At 39.6% G+C, this 16,649-nt stretch overlaps 1 protein-coding gene across 1 annotated transcript; it reads right to left on the bottom strand.

The window, feature by feature from the left end:
- Nucleotides 1–13,464: 13,464 nt before the first annotated feature.
- LOC103365084 (brain-specific angiogenesis inhibitor 1-associated protein 2-like protein 1) lies at nt 13,465–16,249 on the bottom strand. Its single transcript, XM_008292419.1, has 3 exons — nt 16,017–16,249; nt 13,997–14,072; nt 13,465–13,834 (listed from the first exon to the last, which is right to left on the bottom strand). The coding sequence occupies exons 1-3, from the start codon at nt 16,065–16,067 to the stop codon at nt 13,659–13,661; spliced, it is 303 nt and encodes a 100-aa protein (XP_008290641.1). The 5' UTR covers nt 16,068–16,249; the 3' UTR covers nt 13,465–13,658.
- Between the last annotated feature and the right edge of the window lie 400 nt (nt 16,250–16,649).

Raw genomic sequence — 16,649 nt, 5'->3', positions numbered from 1 at the left:
AAAAGGACTTTGGCAAAGCTAACTGACTGCTGTAGCTTCACACTGACTAGAGATAAATAAGAGAGGTGTCAAACTTTCAGCAAGAAATCCACCAACTCCATTCACCAAAATGATAACGTTAATGTTCCTTTCTGAGACGCAGGTGGCAGAAAGCAACTGAAAATCAGCAAGCACAGATCCAATGAATGCTTTGTCTAACAAGATGCAAATTCAGAGGGAGATGTAACATATTTTGTGCAAGAGAACAGTTAACACTTTCCAACATTCTTGTATAACCAGTTTTTCATCAAGCCTCGCATTCGTCTTTACAGCCCATATTTTACAGATGACTTATCTCCTTTCAATATTTGAGCAGCTGTCAATAAGTAATCTCTATGAAACATGCTGGTATTGTGCGGTCAGATACAGAACAGTCTCCATTCACAGACAGGCTACAGCATAGACAGAGCAGCATATGACATGAAACAATGGGAGCGAGTCAATACTGTAAACAGAAGTGGACAGTCAGAGCTAAGCAGTTTATAGTGCTACCTCTGTCACAATGGGGTGAAATCTAGACTCAAGGTTTACTATAGGACACACTGTTCTGGTGAAACCTGCAAAAGCACGTACAGTTTTTTCTTTTTTTTTACTAGAAAACATATCTGGACATGTGACAGAGTCAGTGAAAGGGAAAAAGAGCAAAAGTGAAGGACCCACATGGATTTCAACACCTTCAGAGGAAAGTAAAGAAAACGCAGGTGGCTGTGTTTTTTAAAAAACTTTTTTACTGAAGACTCTCTAAAAATTGCTCATGTCAGCACGCTGCAACTAAACACCTCGGCACTCGCGCACATGCGACCCAACACCTGAAATTCCTCCGGTCAGACCAAACAAACGTAATGACCCGCTGATACAGAGCTGCACTACTGTGATCCAGCAGGCACCGTCCAGCTACAACAACATTGCCCTCTGAAGGTCACCAGAACGTACTGGTAAATGCTGCCTTTGTGTTTTGATGTGGTGGTGGCTGTGCGGGGGGGGGGCACTGGACGTTGAGCTGTTTGTACAGCCTCAACAACAGACTGCACGGGGTGGAAGGGGGAGGCTGAGAAAGGCCGGGAGAGAGGAGGGTGGGGGAGGTGGGGTTCAAAGAGGCCTTTTGTACACCTGCAGGTTTCACCTTTGGGGTGAACAAGGTGTGAAAGCCTGCCCGAGGGAGGGTAAATGCTACGGAAAGCCATCTCGGAGGGGCGCGAACCTGTCACTTACGCAACTGGACCATGGACTGCAGTTAAAAAAAGATGGGCAAAGTAGTAGAAAAAAGTCAAGAATTGGCACTTTTCTTCCGAGCCCAGGTGTATAAAAGACAACCGAACTGCACTTTTTTTTTTTTAACATAACTGCTATTCAAGTTCATCACCTTGAAAGATCAACAACAGCACAGGGCAGCTTTTTCTCGGTTTATCTTATCTCCTATCTCAGTCAGTTACTAGCAATTTGCTCTCTTTTGAAGATTTTAAGTACCAAGATAATCTAATCTCCTCTAAGCGTTTTCAAATAAGCGTTTTTTTCCTCTTTGTTTTACGCAGGTTGATGATACCAGGTTGATTAAAGATCCTTGTGGAAAAATACACCATCCATGATTCATGCATTCAGCCTATGATTCACAATTATAAACACTTTGTCTATTCACTCCTTCACACCCACCCAGCTCACCTCAAAATGCATCCCGGAGCGTATATTACAGATACCGCTTCCTACAACTAGTTAAAATTAACTTCGACATTTTGATCAAACACATTCTGCTTGCTGGTGTGAGCACACGGCTTGTTGGATGTGAAGATAAACCAGATTTTAAAAAATCATAACCTAACTAATCAAAGTGAAACTACAATAAATAAAAAAAAACATTTTCTTTTTGTTTCATAATATTTAACCTGGGGATTTAAAAACTGGTTCTGCTGAGATAATTAATTTCTATGCATGCTTTGGAACAAATGCCTCTTTTACAAGATGCCGTCAGCATTCTCTGCAGGTGACGTTTTTATGAGATGGAAATGCCCCGGTGCCAACACAAACCCTGCCTATTTGGTGATAGATAAGAAAGCAATATGTGGTGACGCTAGACGGGCAAACACAGGAGGCTGACCTGTTGGCATGGTTTCTCTTTATTTCACTACTTTGCCTAACTAACAATGCTTCCTCTATTCAGCAAGCGCACACATGATCTCTTGTATGAACTAGCCCTCGACTCGTCACTAGTTATCACCTCGTAACACAGTTTCATCACTGAGATGCATCACTGGGCTTGTCTACGCAGGCTTATGGGGTCTGTGATGACACACAGCTACCTTCTGCGTGAGTCAGGATGAAATGATATCTCAGTTTATGCACATTCCAGTCCAGACGGGAAGAGACTGTGTTTGGAGGTTGCCATAGATGAGCTACACCCTTAATGTTATCATCGTGATGTCACCGTGATTAATGCTAAATCCACTGCGCTGATAACACATCGAGTGGTGACTGTGATGAATCCATTGTACCTGTGGACTCCCTTGTGACAGATGGTGCTTAAAAAGGACTGAGATCTTAGTAAGTCCTCTGTCATCCAGAGTGGGGAAAAGAATATCCTGTCATCTGGTGGAAATATCAGTGTTGCTGTTAAATGATTCTGAAGATTTTTATCTTGCTGAACCAAACAACTCCAAAGACTTAAGGCACTTGTTAAGCAAACAGCTAATTACATTAGACAACCACTGCATGAATCATGATGGTAATGAAAGCTCTAAAGCAACTAAAAAAGACCCTGAGGTGAGTTTGTAAAACAAATGTCTTAAAAAGAAAAAAAAAAATACTCTCCTAAAAATGAAAAAATATATTTAATAACTTGGCAAACAGCATTTGTTGATAGCTTGCCACCAATGTTCTTGGCCTATCACAGAAATATCAGTATTGGTGTATATGTTGTCCAATAAGATTTTTTTTTCTATTAATTTATTTTTACAGGACATAATGCACAAAAAGATGCTTGGGGTAAATTTTGAAATGGTGTTATCACATAGTTTGAAAGTGGTTCTGACTCCATTGTTTACAATACTATAAACACTGTTGGCAGCTCATGTAGCAGAGCAGATGGTGGTGCGGAGTCAAGTGGTGTCTTCATGTTAAGTTGTCAACAGATTTGTGAAATACATTGCTGGAAAGTTAAGAAACAATAACTCCATATTTTTTTCTTTTCAATATAACTACAGCATACTGTATGTATACAGTATGTGTATAAATATTCGGTATTAGTTGGGCTATATTGAAAAGCTCCAGAACAACTTATAAATTGACTCTGAATTGAGATTTTTTTTTTGTCAACAACCATTGCCCTATATAACTCAAACATGCAATCTAAAGTCGGCATGTGTGATACTGGAACCCTCCCATGTATACTGCATACACTTGGTTCACAGAACCTGTACTATAAACTTGTGTACAGAGCAACTTATGTGCTTCGAGTGTCATTACTACCAATCAAATATGCCACTCTCAAGTATTGATCATCAGATTATTTCACTAATGATGACCAAAAGCGACCTTTTTTTGTTGCACTGTATTAATTTAATGTTGCTTCGTGGTTTAATCATTTCTACTCTGTTTGCAGCAGATCAATAACTGGGAAAGCTGCCCTAACACAGAGCAATGACCTGCCATCAAACACAGCATATGGCACCATTTAATACTAGAGCACATAAAAACTAAATGTAGGCCTTAAACATCAACAGTAAATCTCCATTTACTCAACACAACAAACTGGCAGTGAGCTAAAACAGCTTTGAAAAGTGACTAGAGGTGTAAGTGAAGCTTAGAGACTCTGGCTGTCACCTCACATGAGAAAGCTGTGAACAAGTCAGTTAAAAAGTTTGTATGGATGGGTATTTCCACTGAATACTGGCTGAATTCTACAATATCTGATGAATGACTTGTGGTGCTGTGCGAGCACAAGAGGGGCCAGACAGAATTTAGTGGATACTTTCGTGTCGCAGCGTTTCAAATGCCCGAGCGTCACGGTTTGCTGAGCGGTCAGTGAGCCTCTGGTCCCTCTGAGGACACTGATGGTCTATTGGAGAGCCTTTAGTTTAATGGTAGATGCAGAATGAGGGCCTCAAGTGGAGGATCATTAAAGAGCAACCATAACTCACTGAACAATAAGTAGATATGAAAACAACCTCCTGTGTTTTACTTCTTTTTAAGAGTCTCTGCCTGGTTTTAGGAAACAACTTGTGTCTGTGTGGCTGAACCTGATGTTTTCGTGGTTAAAATCTGTTTGTAGATACATTTACACGTCATGGTTCAGCTAATGGTCCTCAGCAAGATCTTCTATCAGTAACTGGGAAGTGGAAAAAATGTTATTCACATTCCTGCTAAGTGTTAGATAGAAAGCTATACCACTTTCATGTGTTTCTGTATGCTAAATATGAAGCCTGTATGATGTTAGCTTAGCCTAGCGTACTGGAAGTAGAAGAACATTGTCTGGGAGTAAAAAGAAAAGGTTTCTCCTGATAGAAATAAAATGTAACGTGTGTTTAATCAAATAACTAATATAAATATGGTTAAGAGATTCTGGTTGGCAGTTTGTTTTTAAACCTCTGGACAAACTAGGCTAGCTCTATATTACTAGCCTTTAAGCTAAGCTAACTGTAGCTTGCCTGTTGCCTAACGAACTGACAGAAGAGGGGTAATGCTTGTCTCATTAAACACTTCAAAAAACTCCAAAAATGTCAATCTTTTGCTTTGATGAAAACAAACGTTATGTGATGCTTTCCGTACAAAAACAAAAATATCAACAGCAGACTTGCCTTTGACTTGACAGCAAAATTAGTTTTCCAGAAAATGTTGCCACAAGTTTGCCAGTGTTGACTGCAAGTGCCAAACGTCCAGCAATATTCTGGCAATAATGAAAAGTTTACCAGTGTGGGCAGCAAACATGTTCATCTGTACGTCGGCACCACAGTTCGCCAGGAGGGCTAAAATTTCTAGTAGCCTTGCAACAGATTTACCATTAGTTGTAAACATGTCAATTCATGTATGGCATAAATAACATTTCTAGCAATATTAGTGTTTTTCCAGTCGTCTGCCAGACAGTTTCCTTTGGAAGTGTTGACACAGTTTTCCATACATTTCCATACGTAAATCAGATTTGCAGCAAACTTGTGAGGGATTTCTGACTAACTTGTTTACTGATGGCAACATGTTTCCCAGAAGTCCACTGCAAGTTTCCCACTAATCTAATTTGCATGTTAAAGTATGACCTTGCCGCAAATTTATAGCAACGATGCCAAAAGGTAATTGTTGTATATGTACGTTTTTGAGACGATATCATTGCTCTGATTTTCCTAAACACTGCTAACATCATCTATTGTCATATAATCCTTTCAAAAAAACATTTTGGATAATGACGGAGATTTTTCAAGATGTACAAAAATAATCATGCATTCATTTTAAGAAAAGCACTTTTTACACCTTTAAACACAACTGCCACATTGAGACTATTATTGCAATTGTAAATAAAACTTTTTCCACAGGAGACAGCGTGACTGCTGGCTCACTAACATGACTTTCTAGGACAACTAATGGAACTGAGTCATCATTAATGAAATTTGCATCACCTCTGCTGTTCCTGCTGATGGAAAGTCAGAAGGTGCATCATGGAAAAACATCAGCTGCCTCAAATACAAACTGCATTATTTGTGATGGAGACATTTTCATTATTATGAACCATTCTCTTCCTCCACCATTCGCTGAGACGTTAAAGAAAGCGAACTACGAACAGCAAAACGGACGACAACAGTGCTACTGAGACAAAGTTCGCATTACAAAGTGTTTTCCTTTTGCCAGACAAAAAATTTAATGCAGGGAGAAAAACGAGGGAAGGTGCATTTTGACTTTTGGGTAATGGTTCTCTGTCCCTTCTGGTGATGCTGTCCTGTCTAAAAAAGATAAATAACCCATCATGTGCTGTGTGTCGCGTCTCAGGAGTAAAGCAATCCCGTCAAATAGCTGTAAACCAGATGCCTGAAATGTCACAGTCTTATTAACAATTACGTCAGCTGGTCTTTGGAGGAAATGGCTGTCTTCAATAGCCAAAACCCTCTTACAAAAGCTATCGGCGGGAAACACTCAGCAGTCTCTCCGTTCTGAATCCTCATTCTCTGGAGGAAAAAAAAAAAACGTCTGGCTGACATTACCATTTTTCTCATGCTGACAGTGTACTTCAATATTTCAAAAAGCAATTTCGACAGAGGCTTGACAAACAGTGCAGAGAAAAGGTGGAAGGGGTGGGGTTCATGCTATTCATTCTCCAGTAACATTTTCAGTCCTTCAATACCTGCTGCTTTTCAGAGTGGAACACCAACTCCCTGTGGAGTCCAGTCATTTTTGCTTTATGCATAGGAAGTTTATAAATGTCCACCCACCGAAACCACACGGCATTTAAACGTACAGACTGAAATGCGCCATATAGCGACTTTATTGTATTGCTTTTGTAAAAAAAAATTCAATTTAACTGCTACTTGCAAAACTGTTGTGTGAAGGCAGCAATGCACAAATATCTTTCTTTCACTTGCTTGCTGATTATAGCCACGATAGGCACAGTAAGAACATCAAAAGAGTTCTTAGACAAGCAAGGTGACTTATTAATTTAAGATTTAATTTGCAAACTACGCTTTATAAATTCGTAAACTTTTTGCAAACTAAAATTTTAATTTTTTCAGATATATCAATGGTATTTTTTAAATCAGTAGCAGTTGTAGAGCATAACTGGTGACAGATGAAACGAGATATCTAACTACATAACGAGTACGTGTGAGACAATCTCATAAATCTCTTTCATCATAAAATACTTATGTAACTAGAAGATAAAGGTGATTCCCTATGGACGATAGAGCTGCATTTTCATCATTCTTTTCACTGGTTTTGTAACATAACGACCGTGTTCAAAGAAACTGACTAAACAGCAGAACAAGATCGCTGCAGAAAGGGCCAGATGACAGTCCTTATGTATTATGATAGGACATAAAGGAAAACAACTATAGAGCAAACATGTCTTGCTCACATCTGACAGTTGGATTAAGTGCGTATTTAGAGATAGAAGGCGTTTTATGTTGTTGACACTGTTCCCAGAATTGTTAGAAAATGCTTCTTAAACTCTCCAGGTTTCTCCTACACGCTGTAGGGTGAGTATTGGTAAAATTGCTTTCTGAGAATTTATGGAATCATTCCAATGCCTCAGCTAAGCCTTTTTTTTTTTTTGGTAACAGAACATAATGCAGAAAAAGATGCTTGGGATAAATTTAGAAACTGTGTCATCGCATAGTTTTAGAGTGGTTCCGACTTCATTGTTTTTGATACTATCAGCGCTGTTGGCAGCACATGTAGCAGAGCAGATGATGGTGCAGAGCCAAGTGGTGTCTCTGCATGAAGTTGCCAACTAGTTTAGGAAATGCATTGCTGGAAAGTTAACAAACAATGAACTCATAACAATCCCTTTTCTGGAGTATATATACTCACTAAAAGTACAGTATTAGTTAGGTTGTAATCAAAAGCGATTAAATAATATTCAGAAGAACTGATACTTTCTTCTCTTTTCTCAAACAGAAAATGTCTTGAGATCACTTTTTTTTACTGATGCTATGGAAAATACCTTCTTTGTTGAAATGGGACACAATATATGTTGATAAAAAAAAAACAACTAAAAATTAATGAAGAAAAGCAACAACACATCTGAAACACTTATGTGAACCATTGATAAGTATTTAGCATTTTTTTGTCCTTCTGGATTTTTGTTTGTTGGCTTGTCTTTTTTTTAATCAAACAGGGCTTTAAAACTATTTTGACCACGACCACCGTGTAGGCCAAACTATTCACTGACTTTAAAATAGTCTTACATTTAATATGTGTAATTTTTTACACATGTTAGGAGAAGAAGTAAAATAGGCAGCTTGTATTATATTTTCATTTGGTGCACATGGCTCTAATTCATTCTAACAAATGTAGGTGCATGGTTATACATATTTTATTGCTGTAAAAAGAGCAATTCTAACAAATTTGAGTTGTTTTTTTTCAATTTTTTTTAATTAATCATAGAAATGTCACCCCGCAGAGTAACTCCTGGTTCTGTGTGGTTGATTACTCCTGCAATCTTATCAAGCACCTTGAATATTGAGGTCCAATATGATCATAGGCATGGACAGACTCAGAACACGTGTATTAGTGTTCCTATTCCAGTTAAACATCTTGTGCACCCTGTCAGAGGTATGTTCTTTGTGTAATGTTATGTCTAGCGTTGAAATACAAGTACTGACAAACACTGCACCATACTTCCTATTTCTTCTCCTTTCACTTGTAACACTTCCAATCCAACGTTTTGGGGCTTTTCTGGGTAAGTGTATGATATAAACACAGTTTCTGCCTGTTTGCTGAGTCAAGATTGTCAATGTCAAGTTTATCTCGAGGCAACTCTACTAATGATTGTATATGTCCATCTTATTCTGAGATGATGAAGTGCCACATCTGGAGGTATAAGAAAAAGTGAGTGAAGGGTACTTGGGAGGAGAGTGCTTTAAAAGTCTAGGGGGCTCTGTCTGTAAACAGTTTCCCAAAAGTTTTGATACCTTTTAGTGAAAAACAATTCTTGGATACCATTTCTGAATGCTTTTAGTGGTGCTTTTTGTGAAGTCCATAAAAAGAAATTAAAGAGCAGAGGAACACTGACGCAGGTTATTGGCTTTCGCTCATGTGCGTGCAGGTTTCCTTCAGGCAGCTGACTAAAAGTCTTTCCTTATTACCAACACGCTTTCACCTCCAACAATCTAAATGTAGACAAAACTGTAGTCTTGGAAAAAAACAGCAGCGCCCAAGTAAAAAGCCTCAGGTAGCTTTCTGCAAATACCTGCCAGCCTCTGTGACGCAAGTGTTTTTACACCACACCATTCACAGGGAGAGGGAAAGAAAAGAATCTATCACTTCAGAGAAAACAATCTTTAGGTGTCTGCAGCAGAGAGCTACACAGCGATGCATCTGCTCTGTCGCCTGTTGACAGCCGCGCAGTTCAAAGTAAATTATATTGAATTGTGTGACTTCTCCGCCTAAATCAAGTGTCAGAGATGGAGTTGAATGATTAAAGATTCTCTCGAGGCCATGATAAACAGCCATAAATCCTGTAAGAGTCTCCTGCTTTCATACAGACGGAGGAACAGGGCGATGAGGAGGATCAGCGGTGGGAAGACGGCCTCCTCTGTCTGTCTGTTTGCTCAGAGTGTTTGCGGCTCTATTCGCTGCGGCGGGTGAGAGAATTCACACCGTCTCGTCGTCTATTCCAGGCAGTCAGGGAATGACTACAGAGCCTGGAATCCAGGGCTTTGCATGCATTTTTAGGAGAAGCCATATGGAGACGCCTGACATGGGATAGGCTTCTATGATTGCGGTCAACAAATGCGACAACTTTCAGACAGGCAAACTTTTCTATGAACTCGACTGCATCTGAATGAGTCACTTTTCCATAAAAATCCTGATTGACATCTTATTAGATTGGACGTAATAATATTTAAACATCACTTTCAACACCACACGAGTCTGAACTTTCTGTATTAATAGATGCACGCACAAGGTTACGACGCACTGATGTAGGATGTTGCCAAGCATTATTATCACTTAATACACTGTCCAATGCCAAATATCATCGCGTGTATCACGGTTCTATCGTCGGTATGTGTCAGTGAAGCCATGAAGAACTTTAACCCCATGAACCCTCTGCTATTTTCTTTCAAGCTCTTACCTTGAGCATAATGAAGGCTTGCCCCGCATGATGGATCTTGGTGTGTTTAGTGGTGCCTTCCATCAGTTGGTATGATAATATAAGCAGGTTGTTTTTATACTGGACTGGCTATCAAAGATGAACTAAACGTCTTAGGGATTTTCTTCACATGTATTTCACAATAAAATACTGGCAACTTTTCATGATAGTGTAGAGGAGATTGTCTGGAATCTAGCAATATCAGAAGCAAAACTATGGGATATATATGACTTACAAATTGGGGAACATACGTATTTTGTGCCAAATGGAAATGAATGTTAACATTTTATTTACTAACTTTATTAGCATACTACTTGCAGAGGTGGCAAACCAGGCATATGTTTTTGTTCTTGTGATGTAACATTATTGCATTTAATTACATACATATTAACACAACTATGCAACGATTACATTGTATAGTTGATATTTATATACTATCTATATATGGATATCTGCTGGCTGTACCTATGATTACATTTAATGTAATCAGAATGTCATTGTGTTGCTGTCTTGCACTGCAGTTTACTGACAAAAGCTCCTGATTGAGTGACTGATGTAAATTAAAAGTTGTTTTTCTCACTGACGCTTTGTTGCAACTGGCATTGTTGGAAAGGTCAAGTCATGTGGTTCCATTTGTTATGTGCTACACCTGCAGAAATAAATACTTTGAGAGCGATTCAGCTTTGAAGAAGGGATGTGAATTTAGACGTAAAGTGCGTCTGTCCGACTCTAAGGGTTTATGTAAAAGTCATCTATGACAGAATGTTGCCACCTTAAAGGACTGAAGCCAGCAAAGGTACGTAGCATGTGTCTGAAAACAATAAGAAAACCTACAGATGCTCATTTTTAGTCTCTTTTTTTAAACTGTCAATTAAAAAAAGGGCCCAGATTGGATGAACATTGAATGTTCGGAGTCAAAGCTGCCATCTGTGACTTCCCACATGTTCAAAACAGTAAAAGCAGTATCTCGTGGGGTGTTAGCAGAGTTGTTCCTCCTCTGTGGTTATGGTATGCAGCGACAATGTCACCGGACAACCATGTAACATGAACATATTATTTAATGGAGCGATGAAATGCTGCCATTGTTCACTGACAGGTGTGGCTTAAACAAACTTGATCAACATTTCGTAACAGCGCTTTGTGGAATGTTTTAGTGTCAGACAGAAACACTTTCAGTTTGGGGCTCAGTTGTGAACTGAATTGCACACATTTTACCAATAATCTCAGATATCATATTGGGTAAGAAGAGAGCTTTTGTAATATCGCTAAGATCGAACCTGCTTCTACGGCAAAAGCTGCTCAGTTTCATGCTTTATCCAGGTGAATTTTAGAGGAATGAACAAGAAAGGGCAGAAAATCTTGTTTGAGAGCCTGGATTTTTTTGGCAAGCTTAATGAAACGTATTCTTCATGGTTTCATTTTCAGACACTGCACTCGTGTTCTTTAACTTCCTCATCACGTTATTTACATTTTTAGCAAACAAAACAGTCAAATCTAAATTTGTCTCTTCCACATAGTGACAGCTTTAAAAAAAAAACAAAGATCAATTCATCCAGTTTGACATTTCATCGAAATTTGTTTACGACTTCAAGCGATGCAAATGCCATGTAAAAGAAGAGAGCGTGTTCAGAAATAACAGAAGAGAGGTTATTTACGACGTGAGCGCTCACAATCTTCTTTTAAAAAGTCCAGGGGCAAAATGACAGAACATTATCTTTTCCATTTTAACTCCTCTTCTCTGATTTCCTGCCTGTCACATCAACCCTGAGCTTACATCAGACCAATTTGCAAATCCCGGCGTTTAAGGAGTGACGCGGCATCTTGATGAATTGTAATAGTGCCAAATTATGACCCTCGGACAAAACAGGTCAGCTCTGGATTTTTAGCGCTAATAGAATAATTGGTGATGACTCACAGGACGGATGAAAAACAACCTGTGCAGGCTTGATGGCAGCCGCACAGAGGAGACAAAGAAGAGGAAGCACTTCAATCAGGGCGAGAGGTAGACGGCACATAATAATGAATTTCTGCTGCCACTGTTCCTTGGGGCTTCGATCATTGTTATTTCCAGATGTTTGCATAATTGACTCGCATTCAGGTTGATGGGTACATAATGTGTCACCATGACGAAGCTGGATCGAAAGAGTACAGTGATCCATTATCTGAACGGATAGCTGCTGATTTCGACGCTTAGGAGTCAGTTTTGGAAGATAAACTACCTCACTTTGCTGCCAGGAGTTTAAATAGAAGCTCAATAACACTGATGTTTCCATATAAGACCACATCTGACAAAAGCAAGGTAAAGCCTAGCTTTTACAACACACAAAATAACCCTGCAGTGCTCCTCTAAACCCCAATAATTGCCCAACTATATTGCGTTTGTTTAACTCATACAAAGCAGCATGGTGTGGTTTTACAGGGGGTTATGTCTTGGCCAGAGGAAGTGACTTCTGGGAGTCTTGTTGTCACTGGCAGGTTGTAAGGTAAACTTCAGGACATCTTGAGCACCCAGGAAGGAAACAGGTGGTCACATAACCCCGCTCTAAAACCACAAGTTAACTTTTTTCCACTTTGATTTTTGCAAAGTATAAATGTTAAACCTCTGAACTCCAAGTGTCAAGTGTTTGAAAGGCATGTTATATCTTTAACCCTTTATCGGGCAAGGAACCATATATAGTCACTTTTGCAGGCTTTAAAAATGGCAGGAGGCAGAATCACATGACTTCATTCAGCCAATCAATGAAAGTCAGGCTACATCACAACACAGTTAGCATGGCCTCTGACCAATCACGAGTGAGCCAGAATGATAATTTGACAAAAGTGTCATAAACTCCATAAGTCTGACAGGTCATTTGGAAATAAATATATATTTTCTTGTTATATTAAATTATTTAGATTTTTTTTTATATACCCTTGGTGGGTGAGGAATTGTGTATGGTAACTGCTTTGAGTTTGATTTGCAGCCTAAAACCTTTTTTTTAAAGTCAAAAAAGACTTCTTATATCCACCAATAACACTCCAGGGTTGAAATTTTACATTTCCAAGTATGACAGTGAGTGCCCTGTAATGGGTTAAAGTTGTCAAAATTACAACATCTATCAGAAACTGCAAACATGGAAAGAATCATCGGATTTCCAACTTTCCAACGGTCCTTGAACTTCACTATATGATTTCACTAGAAAAGTTAGCCCGATCTGTGGTTAAAATTGTAGGGGTTTTGCCAAACATAAGCCGTAACCAAATTTAGTAAAAAACTAAAAATTCTGCGCTACTTGGCATAACTGTAAATCCATCACTGACCCAGCTGTGACCAACAGTTGTGTCAAAAATTCAAAGACTTTTCAGGTTTACATGGAGCAGGCAAAAGACATGTTTTAAACAAATAAAACCTCTAAGTAGTAAAATATCTATAGTACTCAAAATCACCATTTACTAGGGGGGAAATGCTAACACCTGAGGACTCAATCAACTTTCTTTTGTTGTTATGCTTTATGGCATTATAACTACGCCATACTGCATTAAACATATGAGTTCTCTCTACTTCTAGTCATGGTTGTGCTGTTGTGCAGTGAAAAATGAGCCTACAGTGATTTTAAACGAGCAAAACAACACAAAGAAACTGCTTGCAAAATGAAACAGTTTTAAATCAGCTGTCGAGGTGATTTTGGGCAGAGCCAGACTTGTTGTTTCTCAGTTTCCAAAAGTTATGCTAAGCTAAGCTAACAGTACCCTCACATGTATATACCTGGAGAAGGTGAACGAGTGCATCCCACATAATATCAAACTATTCCTTCTAGCGTATGTAAATATAAGTGGAAGTTAGAGGTCATTATCTGCTTCAAGCTGCAGTCTCACAGCAGAAACATTCGAGCAGGGACACCAGACTCCACCGAGACTTCACTCGCTGCAAGTAGATTAAAAACTCACCGAGCTCCCTGGAGACCGGAGACACGGTAGCATTCTCTCCCACCTTTGCCACCGCATCGAAATAGGCTTTTCCAGCGAGAGTCATCGCTGCGTGGGGAGAGAGACGGGCATCATAGAGTTACAGGCTGTTAAACAAGACTTCTAGGGGTCACAGAGTTCTGGTAAAAAAACACTAATGATTGGGCCGTTTAAAGCAGGGTCACTTGAAGGTAACATGAGTTCACCGTGGGGCTCATTAGGTGGGTTTACCTGTGACGGACTTCTCATAGCTCTTCCCCAGGTTGACCAGGTTCCTCAGGCCTGGGTTGAACTGCTCCATCACATTCTGAGGAAAAGAGCAAGAGACACATTGTTGTTGTTTTTGTGGATTAATGCGGCTCAACTTTCCGCAAAAGCAAACAAACTAATTTTCTCGGGCCTTGCCACGTACAATAAAACTCAGGAGGCTATTTTTGTGGGAGTGGGTGGAGAAGAGAAAAAACACATGAAAACAAGTGCAAGTGTTTGGTGCTCTATAAATACCAGCATGTGAGAACAATAAAAAAGAAACTTTCAATCTTTAACTTGACCCCTCACGTATGCCGTATGCAACTCCCTCAAAAGAGCGAAGTCCCACACAAAGTGGCAGCTATTTGCAGCACTGACCTCATCACTCTCTCTCTCTCTCTCTCTCTCTCCCCTCCTCCCACCAGCTCCCGTCTCTCTCTCTCTCTCTTTCTATTGAAACGTCTCAACAATCAAGCCGCTGCTCACCTCCCTGTCTCTATTCCCCAGGCACGCCCTCAATAGAACAATGAAAGGGGGCAGGTATGACTTTACATGGAGAAAAGGCTCAGAGCAGACAAGGAGGAGGAGGAGGAGAGCGAGAGAGAGAGAGAGAGAAAAAAAAACACAACAACAGGGAAACAGGTTCTTTGATTTCTCTTTCTCGCCCTCCCAGGTGAAACTGTGGCACTTTGTAAACTACAGGTACGACTCTCCCTCGTCACAGCTTTATGTCTGTTCTGCGTTTACAATATTGAGGACACACACACACACCCAGCTTATCTTCATTATCACCTGTGGGAGGCCGATGAGTGACTAAGCAAGATTAAACTCATCATCCGATGGCTGATCAAATCACCTCAGGTCTATAGATCAGCAGTTTGATTGATTGATTGGTTGATTGATTGATGGGATTAAGAGCAACTTCCTTCTTTCATCATCACACAGACGGGAGGGCCTCAAGAGCACCATTTATGCAGATTTTGATCATTAATTATCAAGGTGTGTCCCTCCTGTGGTTTTGTTGGACTTTCTGCTACTTGTTTGCAACATAAACAATGTAAAAGCAAAAGAATGGGTCCTGTATATAATACAAAATTACAAAATAAAAGCCTGGAACACTTTAACTCTCTCATTTGTGATTTCTCAAAATGCAACAAATTAGATTCAGAAACTTCCTCCATCACATGCATGTTTTAATCATCCAATATCAGGGTGTGGTGTTGAGTTTGGTAGACTTTCTGTCACTTGTTAACAACGCATGTTTTTCTTTCCAGTATAAAAGCAAAAAAAGGGCCCTTTATATGAAATACGATTACAAAATAAAAGTCTTAATAAACAAAATAAACACACTTTAACTCTTTCTAATCATTTTTACTTGTGTGATTTCCTACAACACACCACATCAGATTCATCTGGCTACTAAATGCGATACATGAATTCCTCCTTCACACATCTTATGTAATTAACTTCTTTTAATTATTCATTATCAGGGTGTGGTGTTGGTTTCGTTGGTCACAACAGAAACTTTCTCCATCATGTATTTTACTTTACAGCATGAAGGCAAAACAATAGACCCTTTATACAACGTAGAATTACAAAATAAAAGCCTCAATAAGAGGAAATTACAGAACTTTCTAATCATTTTAAATATATTTTTACACGTGTGGTTTCTTAAAATGCAACAAATTAGACTCAGCTGACTATGAATCACACATCTATGCACATTTTAATCCTTTAATTCATCAGGGTGTGGTGTTGGTTTTGTTGTAACTTATTTAAGAAACTTTCCTCATCACATGTTTTTCTTTACAGTGTGGATACAAAAGGTTCTATACGATTACAAAATAAAAGTCTCAGCAAAAGAAGATCACACTTTAACACTCTCTGATCATTCTAATTACCTTCCTAAAAATGCAACAAACCACCCTCATCTAACCTAAAATGCTGCTTTCTGCTCTCAGTCTTAACACTAACAACAAAAACCAGCTGCTTTCTCACTCACCTTGTATGTACTTTCTGTCAGCTTGCTCACATCATCCGGAGCCCGAGACATGACTGCAGGTTGTTTTTTTCTTTTTCAGCCCAGAAATGAAAAAATAATAATAATAGAAAAGAAAAAGAAAAAGAAAAACAACAAAAACTGGTGTTAATCCAGCTGCTCTCTCAGTCCAGGTAGTAAATCCCAGAGGCGCTCCTGCTCCCTGTCAGCTCCCAGACGCATGTGGACACGGAGACGCAGAGCAGCCGGCGGACGGACGCGCTGATCACCGGGACGCCGAGAGACTCCCCCCTCCGAGCGATGGGGGGAGGAGGGAGAGGAGGAGGGAGAGGTGACGTCACGAGGGGGGTGTAAACCCAATTAAAGTTTCTCAACTGATGAAATCAAATCAAGGCAGCGAGATGGGGACTCTGGGGTTTGTTACGGAAAAGAAACTTATGGAGGCGTGACGCACGGTTTTGGCACAGAGCTGCTGGTGTTCAGGTGGAAGTACCGCGAGTGACCCACAGAGGGCGCTGGAGTACTGCAGGTACAGCACAGGCAGGCGGTTCTGTTGTACAGTATCCTTATATATAGACACTGTTAAAAAAAAGAAAGAAAGTATTTCAGCACATGTCATAGAAATGAAGCTGTTTT

Source organism: Stegastes partitus, unplaced genomic scaffold (assembly GCF_000690725.1).
Source record: "Stegastes partitus isolate 25-593 unplaced genomic scaffold, Stegastes_partitus-1.0.2 Scaffold809, whole genome shotgun sequence".
Classification (NCBI taxonomy): domain Eukaryota; kingdom Metazoa; phylum Chordata; class Actinopteri; family Pomacentridae; genus Stegastes; species Stegastes partitus.
The sequence above is the reverse complement of the archived record's forward strand: the minus strand, read 5'-3'. Positions and strand labels throughout refer to the sequence as shown.